This window comes from Oncorhynchus mykiss, chromosome 8, assembly GCF_013265735.2.
Source record: "Oncorhynchus mykiss isolate Arlee chromosome 8, USDA_OmykA_1.1, whole genome shotgun sequence".
NCBI lineage: Eukaryota > Metazoa > Chordata > Actinopteri > Salmoniformes > Salmonidae > Oncorhynchus > Oncorhynchus mykiss.
The window spans coordinates 25,653,300-25,676,961 of NC_048572.1; the positions used below are offsets into that span (position 1 = coordinate 25,653,300).

Here is a 23,662-nt window from a genome sequence, read left to right on the forward strand (position 1 = left end):
GACTGGGCTGGTGCTGTCTATTTGATGGTGACATCGTTTGTTGCTTTTTTATGGGGAGCAGCATCTGGAATATTGTAGGTAGGTCGTGAGGATTTCAATATTAGAAATTTACATTATTTCATCATGCCAGTGGCCTAGGCCTATCTTATTTGGTATGGTCGACGGCGATATATTTTGGGTTAAAACGATAAAGATCTAGCTGGTCCTCACTGAATGGGGCAGTAGCCTACTCCAGCCTTTTGGCGCTAAACGCGCCTTTTTAATGTTAGCTACATTGATTGTAGCATTCTGTCCATGGCAGTATCGACAGTTGCATCCTCTGCCTATAGCTATTAGGCTATTGCGCCCAGCCAATTGTACGTTACGATACGTTGTATCGCAGTAGGACTATTTGAACTAACAATAGTGCTGGGCATATAAGGCAGACATCATCATCCAGCGAGCATCCGGCACCAGCTGCGCTGTCTGATCCGGTTATTTAATAATGAACAAATTAAAGGCGTTGGAGAAACTATTGAAGAAGCGAGTCAGGTCGCCTCAAGGACACATTTAGGTTGAGCTTGAATGTAACTGGGATTTCAATGATCCTATAACGGTGTGCATGTTTCAAAGAGGGCGTGCAGACATTATGTAGGCTATCACGTGCATCTTATTGGCTACTGACACCGGCCTGTAAATGTAGTGTGGAAATTGATGCGATGCCTATTCTTAGTATGAATAATAGTATGAATAATACGTGTGTTTATGAATCATTAAGATTTGCTTCAGAAATATGTTCCATTGTTTCCATTTGAGATGAGATTTCTTATAGTCAGTATGTCGCTACCTATTATGCAGTAATAATATTCATCACCATAGGCCTACATTGTTATTTTGTACGGGCAGCTCTGGTTTTGGGTGTCTGTAAGGCTTACTTAGCAGCAATACCACTTTCTCGGGTGTTCACTGTAACACGGAGCTATTGTAGTGAGGATTCTAGTTAGGGACAAACTATTGAATGTGAGAAACCTCAATGAAATGTGATATTACACAAAACCGTGGTCTTAAAAAGTCATATCACAGTGCTGTAGGGATAGGGCAGGGATCTTCCATCCACGTTCTAGCTGCTATAAAGACCTCTCCATCTTCTTCTCTCCATTTATTTCTAATGTGAGCATTGTTGCCTTCGTTTGGTATCAGAGCAACACCACCCTTGTCCATTGCAGTACATTGGCCCTTTTTTAAGCTTAAACCTCCCTGTTGAAAGACAAGAATTCCGATTACAGATCAAAGGCCTGCGATGCTGTTTGCTGCTATTAAAGCCCCTCTTCATTTCAGTGCTATAAGGCTGTGCTATATCGCTATCGCCGTGCTAGCAGTATCCCCCTGTCCTTAACAACCCTGATCTAATACACGTGACTCAGCATCCTGATGAGCAGCTAATGAGTTACATCAGGCGTGTTAGAGCAGGGCTGGAACAAAAGCCTGAGCAGCCAGTAGCTCTCTAGGAGAGGGCTGGCCCTCTCTGGTCTAGGGCGTGGTTCCAGTGTTTTAGTTACAACGTAGCATCTTGGGCCCTCTGTTTCACATCCCTTGCCACCAGTCCCAAAGCTTGTGGTGTCATAGCAGCGCAGACTTCTAAACAGAGGGCTATGGGCTTACCTACACCACTGACCTAGCTAAAGTACCATTCCCTGTTGGTGACATTAAACCATTGCAAAGGCACACTGACAGTAGTTACTGATCATTCTCACGGAATGCTTCATTAGTGTCATTTGAAAAAAATGCTCTCAATCTCATTTCCACCCAAGCATAAACCTGCCTTTGATTTTTCACTGATACCACCACCCTTTCTCATGTTATTTCCTGTGAATCAGCATCCTGCACGGCATGTTGGGACTGCAGTATGAATAGTCCTGTGAGTGAACAAGTGAACTCAAATAACAGGTCAATCAATTCATGTCCTGCTCCCTCAAGGGTGTCCATAGCAAGGCCTACGTTGAGCAGATCGATGTACAATGGAAAGTGACAGCATTGAAATCAGCAGTTGATAGTTTGTTGGTTGAGTTGATGAATAGGTTACGGTTCTTTGACGTTTTCTAGACATCGTTTAACTCTATTTGCTAATGTGTCTACAAGACTTGACAGTGTGCTGGACTTTGTGTGTTACCACAACACTGGAGCAATGTAAATATTTATGTGCCACAAAATGTCTATCTAATGGAGAGACCTGCCCATTGGATGCATTTTATGATGGCAAAAAAACATTTCGACATATTTTAAGGGACAATTGGTCAGTATGATCGATTGTTCATGATTATGGTGATGGCTACCTCCCGGAATGGATACCATACTGTACGTTGCACGTGTCCTACCCTGACATACTGTATGCGTCTCCTGTGTGTCCCAGGATGCAAAGGGGTTTCCCAGGGGGCCTGTGAAGATGAGCGTGACATCATGGTTCCTGGTCAGCAGCTCTGGCACCCGCCACCGTCTTCCACGAGAGATGATCTTCGTGGGCCGGGAGGACTGTGAGCTGATGCTGCAAGTAGGTGACGTGGCCCTGGCCCTGACAAACTCCTTTAAAAAGCTTAATATTGATGTTACTCTCTAATCTAATGCATCATCTTACCCTCAGGCGCAGATAACTAGAGATACTGTTGTATACCATGTAGTCCTCTTCTTCACGAGGAAGAGGGGGAGTCTGTGAGTAAAACTCAGTGACTACTAAGATCATTCAGAGATGATGTCTGTGGCTGGAGTAGGGCAGTAAATAAAACTGTGTTGTCTGTCATGCTACACGGGAAAGCGAGAAAGGCTGAAGAGGGTTGTCTGATGGGGTAGTTTACTCACTGTCCCATGGGCACCATTAGCAGAAGGTAGTTGTGCCCATGGGACAGTGAGTCATCCACCCAGTCAGAAAAGCCTCTTCAGCCGCTGTCTCTTTCCTGTGTAGCATGAAAGACAACAAATTGATCAACACTCAAAATCTATCCTCCTTCTGAAAGCATGCTCACTTTTATCCGATCATGTCAGCGTTTGCTGTCTGGAGGACCTGTGCAAGGGTTTCTACAGTGCAGTAGCATAGACTAGTATTTTTTAAATCCAATCAGAGGAGCCTTCAGGGGGTGCCCAATTTTGTTGTATCCCACCTGATTCAACTAATCAAGGGCTCAGTGATTAGTTGATTAGTTCAATCAGGTGTGTTAGTGCTGGGCTAAGACAAAATGGGAACCTCCTCAGAATCCTTCCAGAAACACTGGCTGACTATTTGTAATGGTAAAGGCTCTTTTTAGGACTATCTGATTGGCTACCATACAGTAGGAAGGGGTGGCATAAAGGGGAAATGGATGTCAAACATCACAGAAATCACTGAAGGAAGCAGACGCCTCTCAACAAAGGTCTCTTATTTTGGGATGGTCAATGAGATGGTATGTCGATAAGGTTGTCATCTGGTTCGGGCTAGCACTCTTGTCTGTCGGCTGGAGATCACTACCTTCCTTATTGATGTGTGGGTGGAACAGCACCGTCATTTTACATACAGATATTTATAGCCACATTGATGTACCATTTCACTGCATAGTTCAGATGACTGTAACGTTACTCTGAACAAGACGACTGGCTATCTACTATTGGTGTCAGGCTTTGGCCAGTCAAAGCCTCAGCCCTTGATATGACAAAAAGCAACACCTAGATACACTCTGATTTGCTACTAGAGGAAGACCTCAGTTATCAACAAAAGTCTGAAGTGAAAAAGAGGCTGTTTAGAGCGCTGGGAGTTATTAACCTTGGCATGATCCAAAATGCGGCCTGTTTTTTAATTTTATGTACAGTATACTGTATATAGTTCCTACCAGTTGCCATGGCGCCAGCTCGGAGATCCTGATGATGCAGAGCTGTCTGCCCCAGAGTGTCTTCTGATGTGGCCATCTGTTGCCAATAGCAACAGCTGAGATGGACTTTTTCCTCACACGGCGAATGGGTGGCTTGTTGCCATCCGGGAACAATATTGTGTTATAGGACTAATGCTTTCTCACCCGCTCCTTCAATCTAAACCCAATTTGTTAGTATACCTGCACTTTAAAGTTAGTCTCATTATCCTCCCGAAGCCCTCTGAAGGGGACAAAGGTCTTCTCTTCTCTGTGTTGTGTGTAACTTACACTTCCTCCATATTGTTGGCCACAGATAACAGGCCTTTGTCCTTCCTACCTGCCGAGCCACAGCAGTGTCTGATTCCAGCACTATTTATCACCTTTTTTTTTATTTGTTTAGCGGTGAAAGTTACCTCATACATCTGGCAACAATGATGGTATTGTGTAGCTCCAAACACTATTTTGAATATATGACACACTGGTGCAACTACACCATTTTATTGAACTGGATTATTTGTCATGATGTTATTATTAATTGAAAACGGATACAATGCTTGTACAAAGCTACGGTTTTGATAGTAGCATTGTGGCCCTTAGCCATTTTAGTGCCATTACTGCCATAGAGTATTTTGTTCAGTGGTATGGGGCCCCCCACCTGAGGTGGTTCATGACTGAGTTGGACTACCACCCTTTGTCTCTTGTATCAGGCTTCAGTATCACTAGGTCTTTCATCATTATGTGTTTAACAGTGATTTTTGCACTGAACTAGCCTAGCAACTTGGCTAGGCAGAATGCTTTTGGTCTGTCTGAAGCACTCTGGATACTTGTCTGGATGGTGGCTCCTGTCATGATGTGGTTGAGTTTCGTCTCTGACCCATTTCACTTCCTGGATGTATCCACATTGGAACATTTCCCTCTTCCTTCCACTGTCTAGCCTTCTCCCCTGTCATAGTAGGGAAATCATTTTCAACTGACATGGCCAACTTTTTAGTAACTTGTTTTGTGGGTGGGGAATGTATTGAGAAATGGATCGAGAAACACTGCTCTTTAGTAGTGACTATCAAGGCAAACGCCTGCCATTGTGTTAGTGTACTCAGCACAGGCATGTTCAAGGCAGTAGTGAGTAGGAGGATGGGACTGTAAAGTACATTTTCTTTTGCTCATCATTCATACAATTCACCAAATACAACTAGATGCTATTAATTATCTAGTGAGTCATTCTCCAGTTTCCTTGCATTTTTATAGAGGCCTGTTGGACATGCATCGCTCAGATTCCTGAGACACACGCTTTTAGTCTGGTGGGATTGAATTATTCGTCTTTTAAATGGTGTTATGGTTGTGACAGTGTTCTAACTTTTGCGTAGTCGCGTCCCACGAGAAAATAACACGTGTGGTTAATGGAATCCACGTGGCTTAGTTTGAGGAGTCTTATGGTGAGCTGTATTGAATTTAGCTCGTGAAGTCTTTCCCTCACATGTAGTTGAGAAACAGGAGTTCGGCTACATGTCGTCTTGGCACGAGTTAGCACTTTTGGTTCTGTTCTGTTGGTTCCCATAGGGACTGAATCAAGTATTTGACATATGTGCCTGTAACCGTTAACTTCCTAGCATGAGGGTATAGAGTATCATACACAGTATTGACATGTTGCTTACTTCATATGAGTAATGGAGGTATTGAAAATAGTCCTGCAAATTGCATCACTGCAGAATGTAAATTATAGATTTTACAGTCACTGTCATGTGTAGTAATGGTACATCTTAAGGTACAGGTGTAGGATCTTAATTTGAGCCAGTTTTCTACAGCAGGAAAATAATCTTGTAGCAAGATAAAATGTGGATTATAATTCATGGACATTTTTGTAGGGGTTGGTACATTGTTTGTAAAGGATAATTAAGTATTTTTAAACCTCAACTGCACTACAAGTTTATCTTTTTCTGCATTGCGGGAAATGTATCCTACAATAGGGTGATCAAATTAAGGTCCTACATCTGTAGTATGAAATTTATTTAAAAAGAGATTGTAATTGTAGGGCACAGTGGAAGTAAACCATCCATGGTTTTCTCATTTTCTTTTCCAGTCTCGAAGTGTGGACAAGCAGCATGCCGTCATCAACTACAACCCTGCTACCGATGAGCACCTGGTCAAAGACCTGGGCAGCCTCAATGGAGTGAGTACCCAGGGGAGGGAGGGGTAAAGAGGAAGGTACAAGCTAAAATACTTTCAATAGAAAGTTAAACGGTCTTTGGTACAAGGACTCCCCTTACTACACACAGAGATAAAAAGGCCCTAGATGTTTCAGTGTTCTGTTAAGTAGTTCTAAGCTTAGCATAGTAGATAAGTGCCATTACGTGCTTGCTTAAGCCGGTTATCTATTTTACATGGGTGTGTTAATGCTAGCTAAAAGAAGCAGAGAATTATGAATGGTTAAGAGCTGTCCTATGACGTTAGAAACACAGAAACTATCTGCTCAGGCTGTATGTAAGCTACTGTGCAGTGACAATGTAAATGCTAGTTCTAAGCTTAGCATAGAAGAAACGTTCCATTAAGTGCTTGCTTAAGCTGGTTATCTATTTTACATGGGTGTTTATAAACTGGACGGTTAGAGCCCTGAATGCTGATTGGCTGAAAGCCGTGGTACGGTATATCAGACCGTATACTACGGGTATGACCAACAACAAAAAAACTTTGAAATAACTTTTTTACTAATTATGTTGGTAACCATGTAATAACAGCAATAAGTCACCTTGGGGGTTTGTGGTATGTGGCCAATATACCACAGCTAATGGCTGTATCCAGGCACTCCACTTAAGAACAGCTCTTAGCCTTGGTATATTGGCCATATACTACACCACTTCGTGCCTCATTGCTTAAAATATACAGTGCCTTCGGAAATTATTCAGGCCCCTTGACTTTTTCCACATTTGGTTATGTTACATCCTTATTCTAAAATGTATTAAATAAAAAATGTTCCTCAGCAATCTACACACAATACCCCATAATGACAAAGTGAAAACAGGTTTTAGACATTTTTGTAAATGTCAGAAATATTTTATTTACATAAGTATTCAGCCCCTTTGCTATGAGACTCGAAATTGACCTCAGGTGCATCCTGTTTCCATTGATTATCCTTGAGATCTTTCTACAACTTTATTGGAGTCCACTTGTGGTAAATTCAATTGATTGGACAGGATTTGTGAAGGCACACACCTGTCTATATAAGGTCCCACAGTTGACAGTGCATGTCAGAGCAATAACCAAGCCATGAGATCGAAGGAATTGTTCGTATAGCTCCGAGACAGGATTGGCTCGAGAAACAGATCTGGGGAAGGGTACCAAAAAAATTCTGCAGCATTGTATGTCCCCAAGAACACAGTGGCCTCCATCATTCTGAAATGGAAGAAGTTTGAACCACCAAGTTTGAACACCTTCCTAGAGCTGGTCGCCTGGCCAAACTGGGCAATCGGGGGAGAAGGGCCTTGGTTAGGGAGGTGACCAAAAACCGGATGGTCACTCTGACGGAGTTCCTCTGTGGAGATGGGAGAACCTTCCAGAAGGACAAACATCTCTGCAGCACTCCACCAATCAGGCCTTGATGGTAGAGTGACCTGATGGAAGCCACTCCTCAGTAAAAGGCACATGACAGCCTGCTTGGAGTTTCCCAAAAGGCGCCTAAAGACTCTCATACCATGAGAAACAAGATTCTCTGGTCTGATGAAAACAAGATTGAACTATTTGGCCTGAATGCCAAGCGTCACGTCTGGAGGAAACATGGCACCATCCCTACAGTGAAGCATGGTGGAGGTAGCAGACTGTGGGGTGTTTTTCAGCGGCAGGGACAATCAAACATCTCTGGAGAGACCTGAAAATAGCTGTGCAACAAAGCTCCAACCTGACAGAGCTTGAGAGGATCTGCAGAGAAGAATGGGAGAATCTCCTCAAATACATGTGTGCCAAGCTTGTAGCGTCATATCCAAGAAGTCTCGATGCTGAAATCGCTGCCAAAGGTGCTTCATCAAAGTACTGACTAAAGGGTCTGAATACGTATGTAAATTTGATATTTCCATTTTTAATACATTTGCAATAATGTCTAAACTGTTTTTGCTTTGTCATTGTGGGATATTGTGTGTAGATTGTTGAAGGGGTGGGGACGACAATTGAATACATTTTAGAATAAGGCTGTAACGTAACAAAATCTGGAAAAAGTCAAGGGCTCTGAATACTTTCCAAAGGCGCTGTACCAAGGCTAAGAGCTGTTCTTAGTCATGACGCCTTATTGCTATTCTAAACTTGTTTCCAGCATAAATAGAACAGTAAACAAGTATTATTGTGTCATACCCATGGTATATTGTCTAATCAGCATCCAGGACCCAAACTACCCAGGTCATAATGACATACAACATGACAACTGTAGACCAACAGTGCTGCTGAGTAGTCAAGCAACTATTTTCCCTTTAAATTGTAAAAGCCTCTGGATAGTGCTGTGAGATGGGAAATTGTTGGGTCGGAGCGGGAGATTAGCTGTTATATAGTTCACTGAACTGTTTGTTGTGCAGCTGATGCAGACTTCCCTCAGTAGTAGGTGGGCAACATGGACACTTTCCAAATAGCTTCCACTAGACTGGATTGATCATGTCAAATTAGCCAAGCGCTACCGTTAGGCTAAGGGCTTGTATCTATGCGTTGTTAAATCTCGAGCAAACATCTCCTGTTTGCATCCGGGTTGTTTTCTCTTCACATATGGTCCAGTGGGCTGTGCCACTAGTTTACCCTCACCTTAGCCATACAGTTGTTCTTCTGTACTGGACTGAAATACCACTGAAATTCTTGCTCTTGTGTTGAAGGTGGATGAGTGGTGCACAGTGTTTATCCCAGGACCTCGTGGAGACTCATGTTACATGTGATCCTTCAACATCTCCTGTTTACAGTAACCAACTATGTTGTGTTCCCCTCTAGACCTTTGTGAATGACCTGAGGATCCCAGACCAGATTTATATTACCCTCAAGCTGTCTGATGTCATTCGCTTCGGATATGATATCCTTTTTTTCCCTCACTCACGTCATCAGTGCATAATTCTTGTGCCATATATGCATAATCAACATTGGCTTTGGCATTTGATTGAAATTGCTTGTCTGTGATGTGATTGGCTATTGCCTTAACCTAGTATTTACATTCCCATGTGTACGTCCTGGAGAAGAGCCAACACAAAGTCCCAGAGGAGGCACTCAAGGTCAGCTTTCTATGCTAATGCAAACCTCAACTGTATTCAACAATAAACCCTAACCCGGACTAGCTTTTCAGACCGTACTGGTCTACCATCGCATCATTTAGCTGGAGCTCTCTTAGGCAACCTGTGTGTTGTTTTTTGAGTTGTGTTGCGCCTCCTGCTGTTTCAGCATGAGAAGTACACCAGCCAGCTGCAGATGGGTCTGAGAGCCTCAGAGGGGAAGAGGGCTGAGCACCTGGATGACAGGTCCAAGCTAGAGAAGACGGACAGGAAATCTCTGTCTCAAGGTGAGCGTTAGCGAAGGCTTCAAACCTGTTTAAATGCTCTTCCACCGTGTATTTCCACGGTATGTGTGTTTTTTTTTTTCTCTCATAAAACAAAGCTCATTAGTAGGAGGTCTAGATACATGTCGTGCTCATATTGATATACCTGTTTGGATAACTACATTATGTGATAGAGGCTTTGAGCTCACAACAACTCCGGGAGTTGGGACATAGTGGGTTGCTCTCTTTTCATTTATCTCACTGATTAATCCGTAAGATTGCGTCAATCTAATGAACATAATATTTGATTTTGATTTAATACAAAAATCCCCATCGAAATCCGTCAGCTTAAGCTAGAGAGATCTGTTTTTGGGCTGCGTCTCAATCCACTGCATCCGCCGATGTCGCCCCTCCGCGTCTGCTGTGGAGGGACATGGTGTGTTTTTCTATTTCTTTTGGGATGATACTAACACAGCTGTTTAACTTGGCTGAATGATCCAGGATTATTCTGATTTATAAACTGTGACTCAGTAATATCTGGAAGGGTATGGTGTGAGGATGATGAGTATTTGAACTTTGCTCTGCTCCTCAATAATAAATAAATGTCCCCTCGACCATGATGTCAGCATCAGCTCATCCTATTTCAACATGCTCCCCCTCTTTGTCACCCCTCTCTCTCCCTCGTCGGCGGCTGCATGCGGACATATCCAGTCTCCATGGTGATGGCTACCGCACCCATAGTCTCAGCTCCGATGGCCTGCTGGATTTTTTTTTGCTCTGTAATTCACACTGGCATCCCCACTGCCAATTGCTCTGCCAGAGAGTAATCCTTCCGTCATAAACAGGTCACGATCAACTATCTATCGACTAAAGCCTGTGTTGTGACCTCTGGCTGATGATTCCCTGATACTTTATGCTTGCCCTGCGAGGCTGTGACGGCATAACTATAATCCAGTGGGTAACAACTGGATCCTTACTCAAATCAACACTGTAGCCTCGGCAGGAAAAACCTTGAACGAGCGCTGCCTCGAGATCAACTGGATGTGTTGGACACATTGGATGAAATACTATGTCATAAATAACAAGCTTTATGTGTGTCTGATTTGATGTATTCTAGTGCGGTAGAGACAAACCTTGAATATTCTTTCTCTAAACTCCCAGTGGACCAATAGTAGATGATGACTGCTGCAGAGAAATGAGTCCTCTCGTGTGTGTGTGTGTGTGTGTGTTGCGTGTTCAGAGACTCCAACCTCCCGGCCCACTCCATTGTATGGCCAGCCCTCATGGTGGGGGGAGGAGGATGCGGCCAGCAAAAGACAACACAGTGAGGGACATCGGTCAGAGGAGGGTCACCCAGGTCAGTGAATCTTCGATTCACACCATTTTCATTTAGGAAATATCATGTAAAAATGTTTGCATTTCCTTTTTTAAAGAATAGAAATGCACAAAGAATGGTTTATGCTTGTCTTTTGATTTGCTTGTGTAGCCAAATTGGTGCTTTCATACCTATCCATTTGCAGAGATTCCTAAAGAAGGTTCAGCGTTAGATTCAGAGGTGAATGGCTCCCTGTTCGAGTACAGGGACGCCCAGGGCAAGTCCAGCTTCTCCTACCATCGGGAGCCCAGCTACTTTGAGATCCCTACCAAGGAGTTTCAGCTGCATCCCAAGTCCCCGGGGGCAGAGCTCCACGAGATCCCCACCAAGGACACGGACACGCCCCATGCCCCTTCCACCCCCACCTCGCCCACTCCCCCCGTGGTGCAGAGCCACGCCTCCTTCACCATAGAGTTTGACGATTGCACCCCAGGCAAGATCAAGATCAAGGACCATGTCACCAAGTTCTCCTCGCGCCAGAAGAAACAGCAGCAGGTGTCCGGCAAAACTCTGGCCACCACGCCCACTGAGGTGATGTCAGCCGAGTGCAAGGTAGCAGATTGGTTGGTGCACAGTGATGTGAGAATGATGAGAAGGCGTCCCACGTGTGAGGATGTTTACAGTGTCAAGAGTGACCAGGCCGTAAACATCAAGAGCCTCAAAGGTAAGAGAGTGGTACTTTAAAAAAATAAACGTTCATAGAATTCTGTATGGTGTTGGGAGGTTTGGGAAGGGGCTGTGTGTGTGTTTTCTGTCCCTCATTTGTGGTTTGAATGTATCTGTTTCTAGGACACCAGCATGACGATGGGACCCAGAGTGATTCTGAGGACCCGGTTTTAGGGAAAGGGAAGCAAAGCAAGTCACACCACCGGATCCAGTCGCAACATTCGATCCAGTCTGAGCTTTCCCAGTCAGAGCTGTCAGAACCGTCACAACAGACTGTGCGGTCATACCAATTAGTTCCGTCACAGCAGACAGTCCAGTCGCACCATTCAATTCAGTCTGACCAGTCAGTGCCGTCACAACAGACAGTGCTGTCAGTCCAACCACACCAGACAGTCCCGTCAGTTCCATCACAAATGTTACTCCAGCCTCAGTTTTCTCCTCCCAAACAGACCCCAGTCTCTCCTGTGGTCCCTGAGAGGCCCCTGTCTGAAAGCCCGCCTGAGGTTCGCTCCCCCACCATGGGCCCCTCTAAGCCCGACCCCCAGGAGCCACTCAGCCAGCAAGCATTCATCATCGAGTTCTTCGATAACCCGCGCAAAAAACGCTCCCAGTCCTTCACGGCCAACCCCGCCCACGCAGACTCTTACTCCACCCTCAAGGCCAAGCTGGAGCGGCGGAAGGGCGGGGAGAGGCCAAACTCCATGCACGGACACATCCCCCCCACCCAGCAGGTGACTGTTCCTCTGAAGGGCCAGGGCCATGGCGGGCCTCTGAGGTCGAGCTCCCTGAAGAGGGAGAAGACAGAGGAGCCCCTGAGTGGAGGTAGTGCCTCGTCTTCCTCCGGTTCTGGGCCTTCTTCTCGTGCTTCTTCTGGCATCACCATCAAGCTGTTTGGCAGTGTGGGGAAGAAGTCCAAGCTGGCCCAGGAGTTTGCAGCAGAGTTCCTGATGAAGGATGCAGCCCACGGAGCATTGTCCCCCACCAGAGATAAGACGTCTCCTCCCATGTCCGCTCCCCCGGTGATGATGTCACCCTCTCGCACCCGCATTCCGTCTCCCTTAGACCCCCCTTCCTCTGTTTCCTATCCCTCCACCCCCTTGCAAACTACAGCACCACGTTCCTACTCTCCAACTCCTGCCCCTCATTCCCCAGCTCTAGCCCTCTCTCAGCCCCCGTCCCGCAGCCCTGTCCAGACTGCCTCTCCAGTTCGCTCAGCCGTCCCCTCCACGACCCCTCTAATGCCGCTGGGTCTGGGGGTGTGTGGGGTGGACCCAAAAGCCTCCAGGGTGGTGAGGAACGAAGAAGAGGACAGTCTGAGTGATGCCGGCACGTACACCATCGAAACAGAGTCCCAGGACAAAGAGGTAGAGGAGGCACGCAACATGATCGACCAGGTGAGATTGTAGCAGCCGGAGGTTCACCATAAACATTCTCAATTTTTAAAGTCTGTCACCACCATGACTTCTTTGGTGGGATGGTGGACCTTTTCACATGCTGCGTATAATTATTGTACTGTATCTTCTCCACTGTTTGGATTGCTACAATTCTAACAAGTGGTATAGTTCTAGAATAAACAATACGATACCTTAATAGGAATACCTTGAGGGATGCATGCTGAGAACTTCCTCTCCTTACCCAGTATCCCCTTCCACCCCGTCCTTCCTTCTTCCCCTTGCAAAGTCCCATTGTCCCTTCTCTTCTCCTACCTACCTCATGCATGCTCTGTCCCTCCCTGACAGGTGTTTGGTGTCCTCGACTCACCGGAGTACAGTGGTGCCGGAGTGTATAGACCCATCATTAATGATGGCAAGGACGAGCCGGCAATGCTCCGGCCTAGTGACGCTAGCACTGTGGATCAAATGAAAGCAGTGTCTATGCATGGCTTTAACCCAGCCGCTCTCAGTGGGGCCCCCTCAGGCCCCTTCCAGGTAACCTCACCGTCCTACGCTACTGGAGAAATAAGGGACTTAATAAGTTTATTATTTGTCCTTCCTTTACTCCCTTTGGCTTCTACAGTGTCTCTCCTTACAATGTTAGGATTGTTCTTGGAAGGAGATTATAATGGTGGGTATCCTTCGACGTTGTGCTCTGTATAGCTGCATCTAACCCCTCATAGTTTCCTACACGGTTTCAGGTGCCGTCTTCTAACACTGCAGCGCAGGAGGAGGGGCCTAAGTGGGTTTCTCGCTGGGCCAGTCTGGCAGACAGCTGTGCAGAACCAGGCTGTACTCCACCTCAAGGGGAATTTGCAGAGGGAGGTGAGTCGTCTGCACCCACTGACCGCTCTGCTCAGAACTTATGTGAGCCAACTGGAATTAAAATATGTTTCTCTTTCCTAGATTTACGATTGAGTCGGTTGATGCCTAGCCACAGCGTGGATAACTCTGAGTCAGAGGGGAGCCAGAGTTGTAGGATCAGGAGGCTGCTTCCCCAGGTTCCCCCTGGAGACGGAGACAAGCCAGAAAGCCCCACCCCCAGCATCCTGATCCGCCACGAACCCCCCTACCCAGGCCCCGAAACCCCCCTGGAGAGGAGTAGTGGTACGCCTCGGCATCAGGACTCCACCCAGAGGCTGTGCATCCAGGATGATGTAGACCCAGACAGCTTGAGTGATGCCAGCCGCTCTGACGATGGCTCTGTACTGGAGAGGACCAGGAAGAGCCAGGGGAGGGCGAGTGGCGCTACCTCGCCCGGGGACGCTGGACCTCACTATAGGGGTCAAGATAAGCTATCTCCGACTCAACCTACCAAGTCCACCTCTTTTTACATTGGTTCTGAGGAATGCAGCTTAGGCAAGCCGGACCTGGCCCGAAGCCCTTTTCTGTCTCAGGGGCCTGATAGGGGGCGAGATGCCCCTGCCAAAACCTTCCCCACCACCGTCCTTATCAGGCACCTGAGCAGCCACGAGCCCCGGAGGTTGGGCATCAAGCCAAACAACTCAGCCCCCAACCTCCACTCCCAGCAGGACAAGGAGTCTAAAGACCCCAGTAAAGACTCTCTAGGGACTTCCTCGTTCGTCAGGCAGGAGAGCTTCACTAAGGAGCAACCCAGTGACGACATGCAGATTAAGAGGCTCCCCCACATCTCCAGTCACCCCACCCTGAGGGACATGGAGCAGAGGAGAGAGACTGCAAAGGACCCACAGCCCTTCCTCCGGGAAGCAGCAGACGCCTCTCTCTCCTCCCTGGAGGTCAAGTTACCCTCCTCAGGCTCCGGACACAGTTCTAAGAGAGGAGGTTCCTCCAGTCACATGGACGACTCTCTGTCTGGGGAATCCGATGTGGATACAGCCAGCACCGTCAGCCTGGTCAGCAACAAGAACACCCACGTCACCACAGGCCCCAAGAAGAGGACGGCCGCCAGGTCCTCCTCCAGTCCGTCTGTCCAGGAGAAGGGCCACCGCCAGCCCACGGCCCGCGAGCGCCTGTCAGAGAAACGCCGCAGCCATGCAGCTGCCGGTGATAACTCCAGCAGCAAGGCCGAGCAGGCCAAGCGCTTCCAGATGCGGCGCAGCACGGGGAACTGCGGATCCCTGGACCTATCAGAGGACCAGCAGAGTTCTGGCCAGCACTGGCCTGACACTGCCTCTGACCATGAGACCGGCTCCCGGCCCGCCAGCCGCAACAAGAAGCTCATAGCTCCCCTACAGAAAGAGGACAATGGGAAGACCCCCAAGAGTGCAGCACAGCAGGCACTGATCCGCTCCAACAGCCTGTCGGCACCACGGCCCACCAGAGCATCCATGCTGCGCAGGGCACGCCTGGGAGAGACCTCTGACAATGATGGTACTGAGACTGACCGGGGATCCCAGAACTCAGACCACATCGTTGCTCCCTCCAAGGTGTCTGCTGACGGGAAGAAGCTCCTCTCCAGACTGGACATCTTGGCCATGCCCAGGAAGCGAGCAGGCTCCTTCACTATGCCTAGTGACAACGAGTCCTCCATCACCACCCCTTCAACCCGGCCTGGCTTCTCCAACCGGAGTGCAGAATCAACTGGGCCGGTCAGGAAGACATCAGTGGGTGAAGCAGGGGCAAAGCAGGGGGTCACAAGAGGGTCTGGAGCCCCTGGGAAGCAGCCCCTCACCCGCACACGCTCCAGCGGAACTAAATACTCCAGCACAACCAGTGAGTATTATTGAAGTTACCATTGAGTAACTTCTCAATCTGCATAGCCATGCTATTTGCTTGCACAAAGCAATGCAGAGAACACGTTTTTGTATCTTGAATTGTAATTTGTGATTTAAAAGTCATAGCACCTTTTTTTGTAAGAGTGTATCTAGAACCTGAAGGATTCTTCAGTTGTCCCCATAGGAGAAACCTTTGAAGAACCCTTTTGGGTTTTACCTGGAACCCCAAATAATTATACTTTGAACCAAAAAGGGTTATCTTATGGGGATAGCCAAAGAACCCTTTTTTTCTAGAAGTGTATACAGTATGATCAAATTTAAGACTGACTGGGGATTGTCATGATACAAATTCATATTTTTATGATACTGGGATGTTGTGTATGTGTTCTTAATTACTGTTTTAAGGTTACTGCTTTTCAGGACCATAACTGCCTGCCTGCCACTGGCTCAATACAGACTTTCTCTGCAACTGTCAGTGCAACAGACACCTTTCCACATTACACTAAAGAATTGTTATTCATGATTTAAAAGTCCTACAGTGTGTCACGTTCTGACCTTAGTTCCTTTGTTTTGTCTTTTGTTTGAGTATGGTCAGGGCGTGTGTTGGGTGGGTTGTCTATGTTAGTTTGTCTATGATTTTCTATTTCTGTGTTTGGCCTGGTATGGTTCTCAATCAATCGTTGTCCCTGATTGAGAACCATATTTAGGTAGCCTGTTTTCAATTGTGTTTTGTGGGTGGTTGTTTTCAGTCTTTGTGTGTCTGCGCCAGACAGAACTGTTTCGGTTGTTTCTTTGTTGTTTTGTTATTCAGTGTTCAGTTTACTTTATTAAAAAGATGAACACGTACCACGCTGCGCATTGGTCCTCACCTTCTTCCCACGACAGCCACAGTGCTGTGAAAAAGGATTTGCCCCCTTTCTAATTTTCTCTACTTTTACATATTTTTCATGCTGAATGGTCTACTACCAAAACCTAATATTAGATAAAGGGAACCTGAGTGAACAAATAACACCATGACATACTTATTTTATTTATTTATTCATAAACTAAGTTCTGCAACACCGAATGCCCCTGTGTGAAAAAGTAATTGCCCCATTACACTCAATAACTGGTTGTGCCACCTTTTTATCTGCAATGACCGCGAACAAACGCTTCCTGCAATGTTTTTGGTTTTGCAGCGTTTGGTTTTCGCCAGGCATAATGGGACCCATGTTGTCCCAAAAGTTATACTTTTGACTCATCTGTCCATAAAACATTCTTCCTGGAGTTTTGATGATCATCCAGGTGCTTTTTTGGCAAACTGGAGTCTACTTTTTAGGCAACATGGGTCCCATTATGTCTGGCGAAAACCAAACGCTGCATTCCACAGAAAGAACCTCATACCAATGGTCAAGCATGGCACTGGTAGTGTGATGGTTTGAGAATGATTTGCTGCTCCAGAACCTGGATGACTTGCCTTAATAGAAGGAACCATGAATTCTGCTTTGTATCAGAGAATTCTACTGGAGCATGTCAGGCCATCTGTCTGTGAGCTGAAGTGCAGCAAAACAAATTATCCAAAACACACAATCAAGACTACATTAAAATGGCTAAAAAGCAACACATTTGAAGTTTTGGAATGGCCTAGACAACGTACAGACGTGATCCCAATTGAGACGTTGTGGCAGGATTTGAAACGAGCAGTTCCTATTTGAAACCCTACAAATGTTACTGAGTTAAAGCAGTTCTACATGCAAGCGTGGACCAAAAATTCCTTGACAGTGATGTGAGAGACTGATCAACTACTACAGGAGGCATTTGGTTGCAGTCATAGCAGCTAAAGGTGGCACAACCAGTTATTGGGTGTTGCATAACGTTGTTAATTAAATAAGTATAAAAAAATGTAAACTCCGGTTCCCTTTATCTAATATTATGTTTTGGTTGAAGATCTGATAACATTCAGCATTAAAAATGTAGAAAATCAGAAAGGGGGCAAATACATTTTCACGGGACTGTATATGATCAAATTTAAGATTTGAAAACTAATTCAGGTGCACACAAAAACACAGGGCTACTGAGTATTGAAACAGGGCCTGACAATGAGTTGAAGTGACCTTTTCCACCCTTCATAGTGAATGTGACTCAGTCTCCCTTTTGAGATGCACGCTGGTAGGCTGTATTTTGGCTTGTTCTGTAGGAGCTCAGTATAGTTGCTACCAAGCAGTGTGATGATGCCCTCTGCTGCCTGAACCAGCCTGAACCAGGTTTTCCTCTAGGATTTTGCCTGTGCCTATCTCCATTCTGTTTATTTGTTATCCTGAAAAACTCCCTAGTCCTTAATGATTACAAGCATAGCCATGACATGATGCAGCCACAACTTTGCTTTATATGGAGTGGTACTCAGTAATGTATTGGATTTGCCCCAAACATAACACTTTGTATTCAGGACAAAAAGTGAATTGCTTTGCCACATATTTTGCAGTATTACTTTAGTGTCTTGTTACAAACAGGATGCGTGTTTTGGAATATTTTGTTTATTTTTATACTTCCTCCTTTTCACTGTGTCAATTAGGTTAATATTGTGGAGTAACTACAATGTGGTGAAATCCCTGGGTGGTTTCCTTCCTCTCCGGCAACTGGGTTAGGAAGGATGCCTGTATCTTTGTAGGAAGGATGCCTGTATCTTTAATGATTGGATGGTGTATTTTTTTGACCCGTCTACCAATAGGTGCCATTCTTTGCGACGCATTGGAAAACCTCACTGATCTTTATGGTTGAATCTTTGTTTGAAATTCACTGCTCGACTTGAGTGACCTTTATAGATAACTATGTGTGGGGTAAAGAGATGAGGTTGTCATTCAAAAATCATGTTAAACACTATTGCACACACAGTGAGTCCATGCAACTTATTATGTGACTTGTTACTAAGCACATTTTCTACTGAACTTATTTAGGTTTGCCATACCAAAGGGGTTGAATACTTATTGACTCAAGACATTTCAGCTTTTTAATTTTAAATAATCTATAAAAAAATCTGAAAACACAATTCCACTTTGACATTATGGGATATTGTGTGTAGGCCAGTGGCACAAAAAAAACTACATTTAATCAATTTTTTTTAAGTCTGTAACACAGCCAAACATATAAAAAGTCAAGGGGTGTGAATCATTTCTGAAGGCACTGATAATTAATGACCCATATCATGCAGAGCTGGTGTATTGCGTTTTTAATATTGTGGCCTAGTATTTTTAATATTGTGGCCTAGTATTTTTAATATTGTGGCCTAGTATTTTTAATATTGTGGCCTAGTATTTTTAATATTGTGGCCTAGTATTTTTAATATTGTGGCCTAGTATTTTTAATATTGTGGCCTAGTATTTTTAATATTGTGGCCTAGTATTTTTAATATTGTGGCCTAGTATTTTTAATATTGTGGCCTAGTATTTGCAATCCCAAGGGTCTGTCAATGACTAATGTTGTTCATATTCTAAAGGTGGTGCTGCTGGGAGTCCCTATTTCTGCAGAAAAACTGATTTTTTTTTTAGCTGAAATGTTTTTATTTATTTTAAACACCTTTTTTGCCCTTGTGCAAGACACTTGCCCCTGGAGCAAATTAGGGTTGCCGCACTTCATGGCTGGCCCTTTAAAACAACACATTTTTTTGTATGTATCCTGTAACTGCATGAGATATGGATCAAATGAAAAACCGTGCTGTTGTCTGGTAGGTTCCCGTCAAAGGCAGAAGGGTTCAGATTCCACCTCCACATCTGAAGAGGAATATGAGGCCAGCTCTGGAACCCCCAAACACAAACGCTCCTCCCACATGTCTGCTGCCACACAGACCCCACGGGCCCAGAAGGAGAAAGCTGTTGCAGAAGTTGCCCGGTCCAAGTCCGGCTCACTGGAGTTGGAGGAGGACGAGGTCCAGAATGAGGATGACCACTACCAGAACTGGACCACACACAGCGCCGAGATAGCAAAGTAGGGTGACATAATGGCACTATGGATCATCTGGCTGAAACCACATATTGAGCCTTATGATTGGCAGCTGTAGAACATGCATTCTGTACGTATGTATTTTTTTATGTGGTCGTGACTTGTGTTTCTGTCTTCCCAGGCTCAGTCAGGACTTGGCCAAGGACCTTGCCATCCTGGCCCGTGAGATCCATGACGTGGCGGGGGACGGGGACTCTCAGAGTTCCTCTGGAATGGGCACCAACCCCTCCCCCAGCTCTGCACCCAACACGCCCGGGCCCGCATCCACCATCCCCATTTCTAGCCGGGAAGAGGTGAGCCCGCCCACTACCCATAACACACTTCAAACATGCCCCCCCCTGACCTGCACCTCACGCTATGTACAGTTATTTCCATCCCTTTGTAATGTTCTAATGCATAATACAACTGCACTGGAGCCTGTGGGAATTTTCTTCCCTCTCTATAAGTTATTTTAACCATGTGCCACTAAGATCTTACATCAAAATGATGTACAGGTCCAGTGACACGTGCAAAGGATCCCTTATCATTTTTTAGATTATCATGAGCATGTTTCTGTTCTCTACTGTACAGAGGCCATGTACATCTTTGCGAGGGGTCCTCCCATCTCAGGTGCATACCTCAGATACGTCTGTGTCTGTCTCTGTCTGTCTCCTGCAACGGTTGATATTTGTTTCCTTCACCTCCCACACTCTTCAGGCTATCATCACTAATCTAAACACTCGTATGCTGTTGGATTTATCATACTGGGATGTTCCATGTGTTCTTAATGAGTTTTTACAGATGTTCTGGACCATAATTGCTTCCCACTGGCTCACTTCAGACTTTCACTGTCACTGCAACAGACACCTTCCACTAATGTCGCTTTTTTGTATCCCAGCAAAACTAAAATTCACTGCTCACAGTTCAACTGCTCTCACTCCTGCATGTTGCCTTGGTGCATGCAATCACAAAGCACTAGTCACACTGGTCGATTTTTCTCTAGTACAGAATAACAGAGATATTGTAACTCCTTATTCTCACTGTGCCCTTGAAGTACAGTAGAAGGCCTTGAGGCACTGACTCCCTCAGTAGTCGTGGTCATGTCAGTTGTTCAGGACGTGCGGACCATGCACTGATTCTATTCTCTTTCCAGCTGGTCCAACATATTCCTGAGGCCAGCTTAAACTACCAGAAGGTTCTACTATCGCCAGGTTCTACCGCTGTCATGGACCTGGATCCTAACATGAATGACCAAGACCCAAGCTCTAAGCCCCGGTGGAACCGTGAAGAGGTCACTTTCCTGTCACCCTTGTTTCTCCTCCCTTTAGAATTGTACTTTCACTAATTATCAATGATTTGGAAACTTAGGCTCACTCAGAAACAAACTGGCACTCAGGCTACACAAAATGAGCTGTTGCAGTTAATTTTGGTCTTCTGGGAATTAGACTAAAGTATATTAATGTGTGTTAAACTACTTTGCGAAAACTTTGGGTGTTTGACATTCACCATTTTCTCCCTCTAGGTGATTTTAGACAATCTGATGTTGAACCCTGTTTCTCAGCTCTCTCAGGCCATTCGGGAGAACACAGAACAGCTGGCTGAGAAAATGAAGTAAGGGAACTTGATGTGCCTTGGCTCTTACCTTGTGTAATTTTAGCATTGTATGTTAAATGGAAAAGAGCTAGTCAATGTATTCCTCTCTGCCTGGCTCTGAAGGATTATACAGCATTTTGTATTTTTTATTCTGTCAGGGTTTTATTCCACAACAAGACTGAGGCCTGGGAGGAGATCGAAGCGAAGATCAATGCTGAAAATGAAGTCCCCATCCTCAAAACATCAAATAAGGTACAGAATTGGTAGACAGTCGCATCTTACGTTGATAGTGTAAAACTGAGGACATTATATGGGAAAATGTGTAATCGTAATAATTGTAATTCTACTGTCACAGGAAATCTCTTCCATCCTGAACGAGCTGAGAAGAGTACAGAAACAACTAGAAAGTAAGAGTTACACATGGGTTTTTCTTTATAGATAAAAAATAATAATAATCTTCCTAAAAATGTACTGGGAATGCGATGTTGAATTGCTTTTCCTGAACGGCTTCATGTCTGCATGACCTATTCAGGACATCTAAATAAAGCTGAACGCATATGATCCAGCAGGCCTACGGAATCTAATAGAACATGGACTGTTCCCTTTGTTGTTGTAGTGATCAACAGCATTGTGGAACCCGGTGGAGCTGGCAGTGGGAACCCTAAGGTGGCAGCAGTGGCTACTGCTGCTGCAGGAGGACAGGCCAACAGGTCCCCCTCGCGGCAGAAGAAATCCCCCAGTAAGCCCACTGGGCCTGGGGACAGACAGCGTGGTGCTGGCCCTTCAACCAGCCCCACCACCTCCAAACCCAACGCCAACGAAAGCACCAAGAGGACCACTCGAGGCCCCAAAGGGGCAAACTTTATGGCCTGATCAGAGTTCCCAGGTTTCTGTAGCATCTGCTGGTGGCGACTGCCTCCCTTCACCACACGGTCATTTGTAATGTAAAACTATCATGATATACAGTATACTGTATCTGTTTTGAATGGTAAAGGTGTACTGTAATTGAGCACCAGTTTAACTGAGTACCACTGTTTAGAATGGCTTCTTCCACATTTGTACAAGCTCAACTAAAAGTAGGCAAAGCTGAGTAAAATAAGTTGTAACTTGTTGCTTTAATAAGTGGATTGTGTACAAAATAATGTCCATATGCCTTGTCTACTTGTCCTGTACAATGTGTAGTAGCTCAGTACTGTAGGCTTGGCCAGATGCCCAAGATAAGACAGGCTACATTCTTGCACCAACTTTGTTACCATAGTAATAATCCTGATGAAAACAGTCCTAGGTGTCCATGAGAACATGTGATGGACTACTTCAATGACATGGCAAAACAGAGCAGCATTAGAGAGGTTGGTTGCAGTGTTCTGTGCTTGTCTTGTAAAATATGATTCATTGAATGTTCCTGAATGACTTGGATATTTTACTGCTTGGAAAAAAAGCTACTGAATGAACTGACGGACCACCAGTCTCCCTTTTCTCAACTTGATTGTCTGATATTGTGAATATGCTTAAGATTTGTTCTATATGAATGCTGTGCGTACAGAATGTTAGGATGGTGTGTCATACAATGTTCCAGATCCCAAATAAATGCAGTATACACTATACAGCATCAGAAAGAGGGGAAAGAGCATACTTAGAAGGCCAGCATCCCAGAGTCGCCTCTTCACTGTTGACGTTGAGACTGGTGTTTTGCGAATACTATTTAATGAAGCTGCCAGTTGAGGAATTGTGAGGCGTCTGTTTCTTAAACTAGACACACTAATGTACTTGTCCTCTTGCTCAGTTGTGCAACGGGGCCTCCCACTTCTCTTTCTATTCTGGTTAGGGCCAGTTTGTGCTGTTCTGGGAAGGGAGTAGTACACAGCGTTGTACCAGATCTTCAGTTTCTAGGCAATTTCTCGCATGGAATAGCCATCATTTCTCAGAACAAGAATCGACTGACGAGTTTTTGGCCATTTTGAGCCTGTAATCGAAACCACAAATGCTGATGCTCCAGATACTCAACTAGTCTAAAGAAGGCCAGTTTTATTGCTTCTTTAATCAGAACAACAGTTTTCAGCTGTGCTAACATAATTGCAAAAGGGTTTTCTAATGATCAATTAGCCTTTTAAAATTATAAACTTGGATTAGCTAACACAATGCGCCATTGGAACACAGGAGTGATGGTTGCTGATAATGGGCCTCTGTACACCTATGTAGATATTCCATTTAAATATCTGCCTTTTCCAGCTACAATAGTCATTTGCAACAATAACAATGTCTACACTGTATTTCTGATCAATTTGATGTTATTTTAATGGACAAAAAATGTGATTTTCTTTTAAAAACAAGGTCATTTCTAAGTGATCCCAAACTTTTGAACGGTATGGAACAAAAGAGGAAAGCCTAGGTCAAATCTTAGATTGTTCCTATGCTTCAAATTAGTAAATTGGCCCAAGATGACTGTAGGCCGTCTCCTAAATTGACTGTATTGTAGTGTGCTAGTAGCTCTGTAAAGGTAGAATGGAGCAGTTCCATATTGTCCACTGTGTGTGTGTGTGTGTGTGTGTGCACTAAGAGCGCCTGTGAGTTATGTAGCTGTTGTGGGCTAAACCAATGTCACAGTT

The 23,662-nt window shown here is 45.1% G+C and overlaps 1 protein-coding gene across 5 annotated transcripts; it reads left to right on the forward strand.

Annotated features, from left to right (window-relative positions):
- On the forward strand, nt 1-22,788 carry LOC110529689 (centrosomal protein of 170 kDa protein B). 5 transcript variants are annotated; one of them, XM_021612127.2, is made up of 20 exons: nt 1-78; nt 2,390-2,527; nt 5,929-6,018; nt 8,805-8,883; nt 9,021-9,079; nt 9,246-9,363; nt 10,580-10,696; nt 10,860-11,378; nt 11,504-12,774; nt 13,120-13,308; nt 13,497-13,638; nt 13,720-15,507; nt 19,214-19,469; nt 19,606-19,777; nt 20,055-20,093; nt 20,617-20,754; nt 20,986-21,074; nt 21,215-21,308; nt 21,412-21,463; nt 21,673-22,788. In XM_021612127.2, the coding sequence occupies exons 2-20, from the start codon at nt 2,423-2,425 to the stop codon at nt 21,927-21,929; spliced, it is 5,574 nt and encodes a 1,857-aa protein (XP_021467802.2). In that variant the 5' UTR covers nt 1-78; nt 2,390-2,422; the 3' UTR covers nt 21,930-22,788. The 5 variants fall into 5 exon arrangements, with proteins under 5 accessions (XP_021467802.2, XP_021467803.2, XP_021467804.2 ...); XM_021612128.2 differs by having other exon boundaries at nt 13,515-13,638; XM_021612129.2 differs by lacking the exon at nt 20,055-20,093.
- The last annotated feature ends 874 nt before the right edge of the window (nt 22,789-23,662 follow it).

Bases quoted from the DNA above. Each gene is read 5' to 3' on its own strand.
- LOC110529689 (XM_021612127.2), top strand. From the start codon at position 2,423: ATGAGCGTGACATCATGGTTCCTGGTCAGCAGCTCTGGCACCCGCCAC. The intron at 9,364-10,579 runs GTGAGCGTTAGC...TTGCGTGTTCAG, and splicing joins CAGGAAATCTCTGTCTCAAG to AGACTCCAACCTCCCGGCCC. The intron at 19,470-19,605 runs GTAGGGTGACAT...CTGTCTTCCCAG, and splicing joins CACAGCGCCGAGATAGCAAA to GCTCAGTCAGGACTTGGCCA.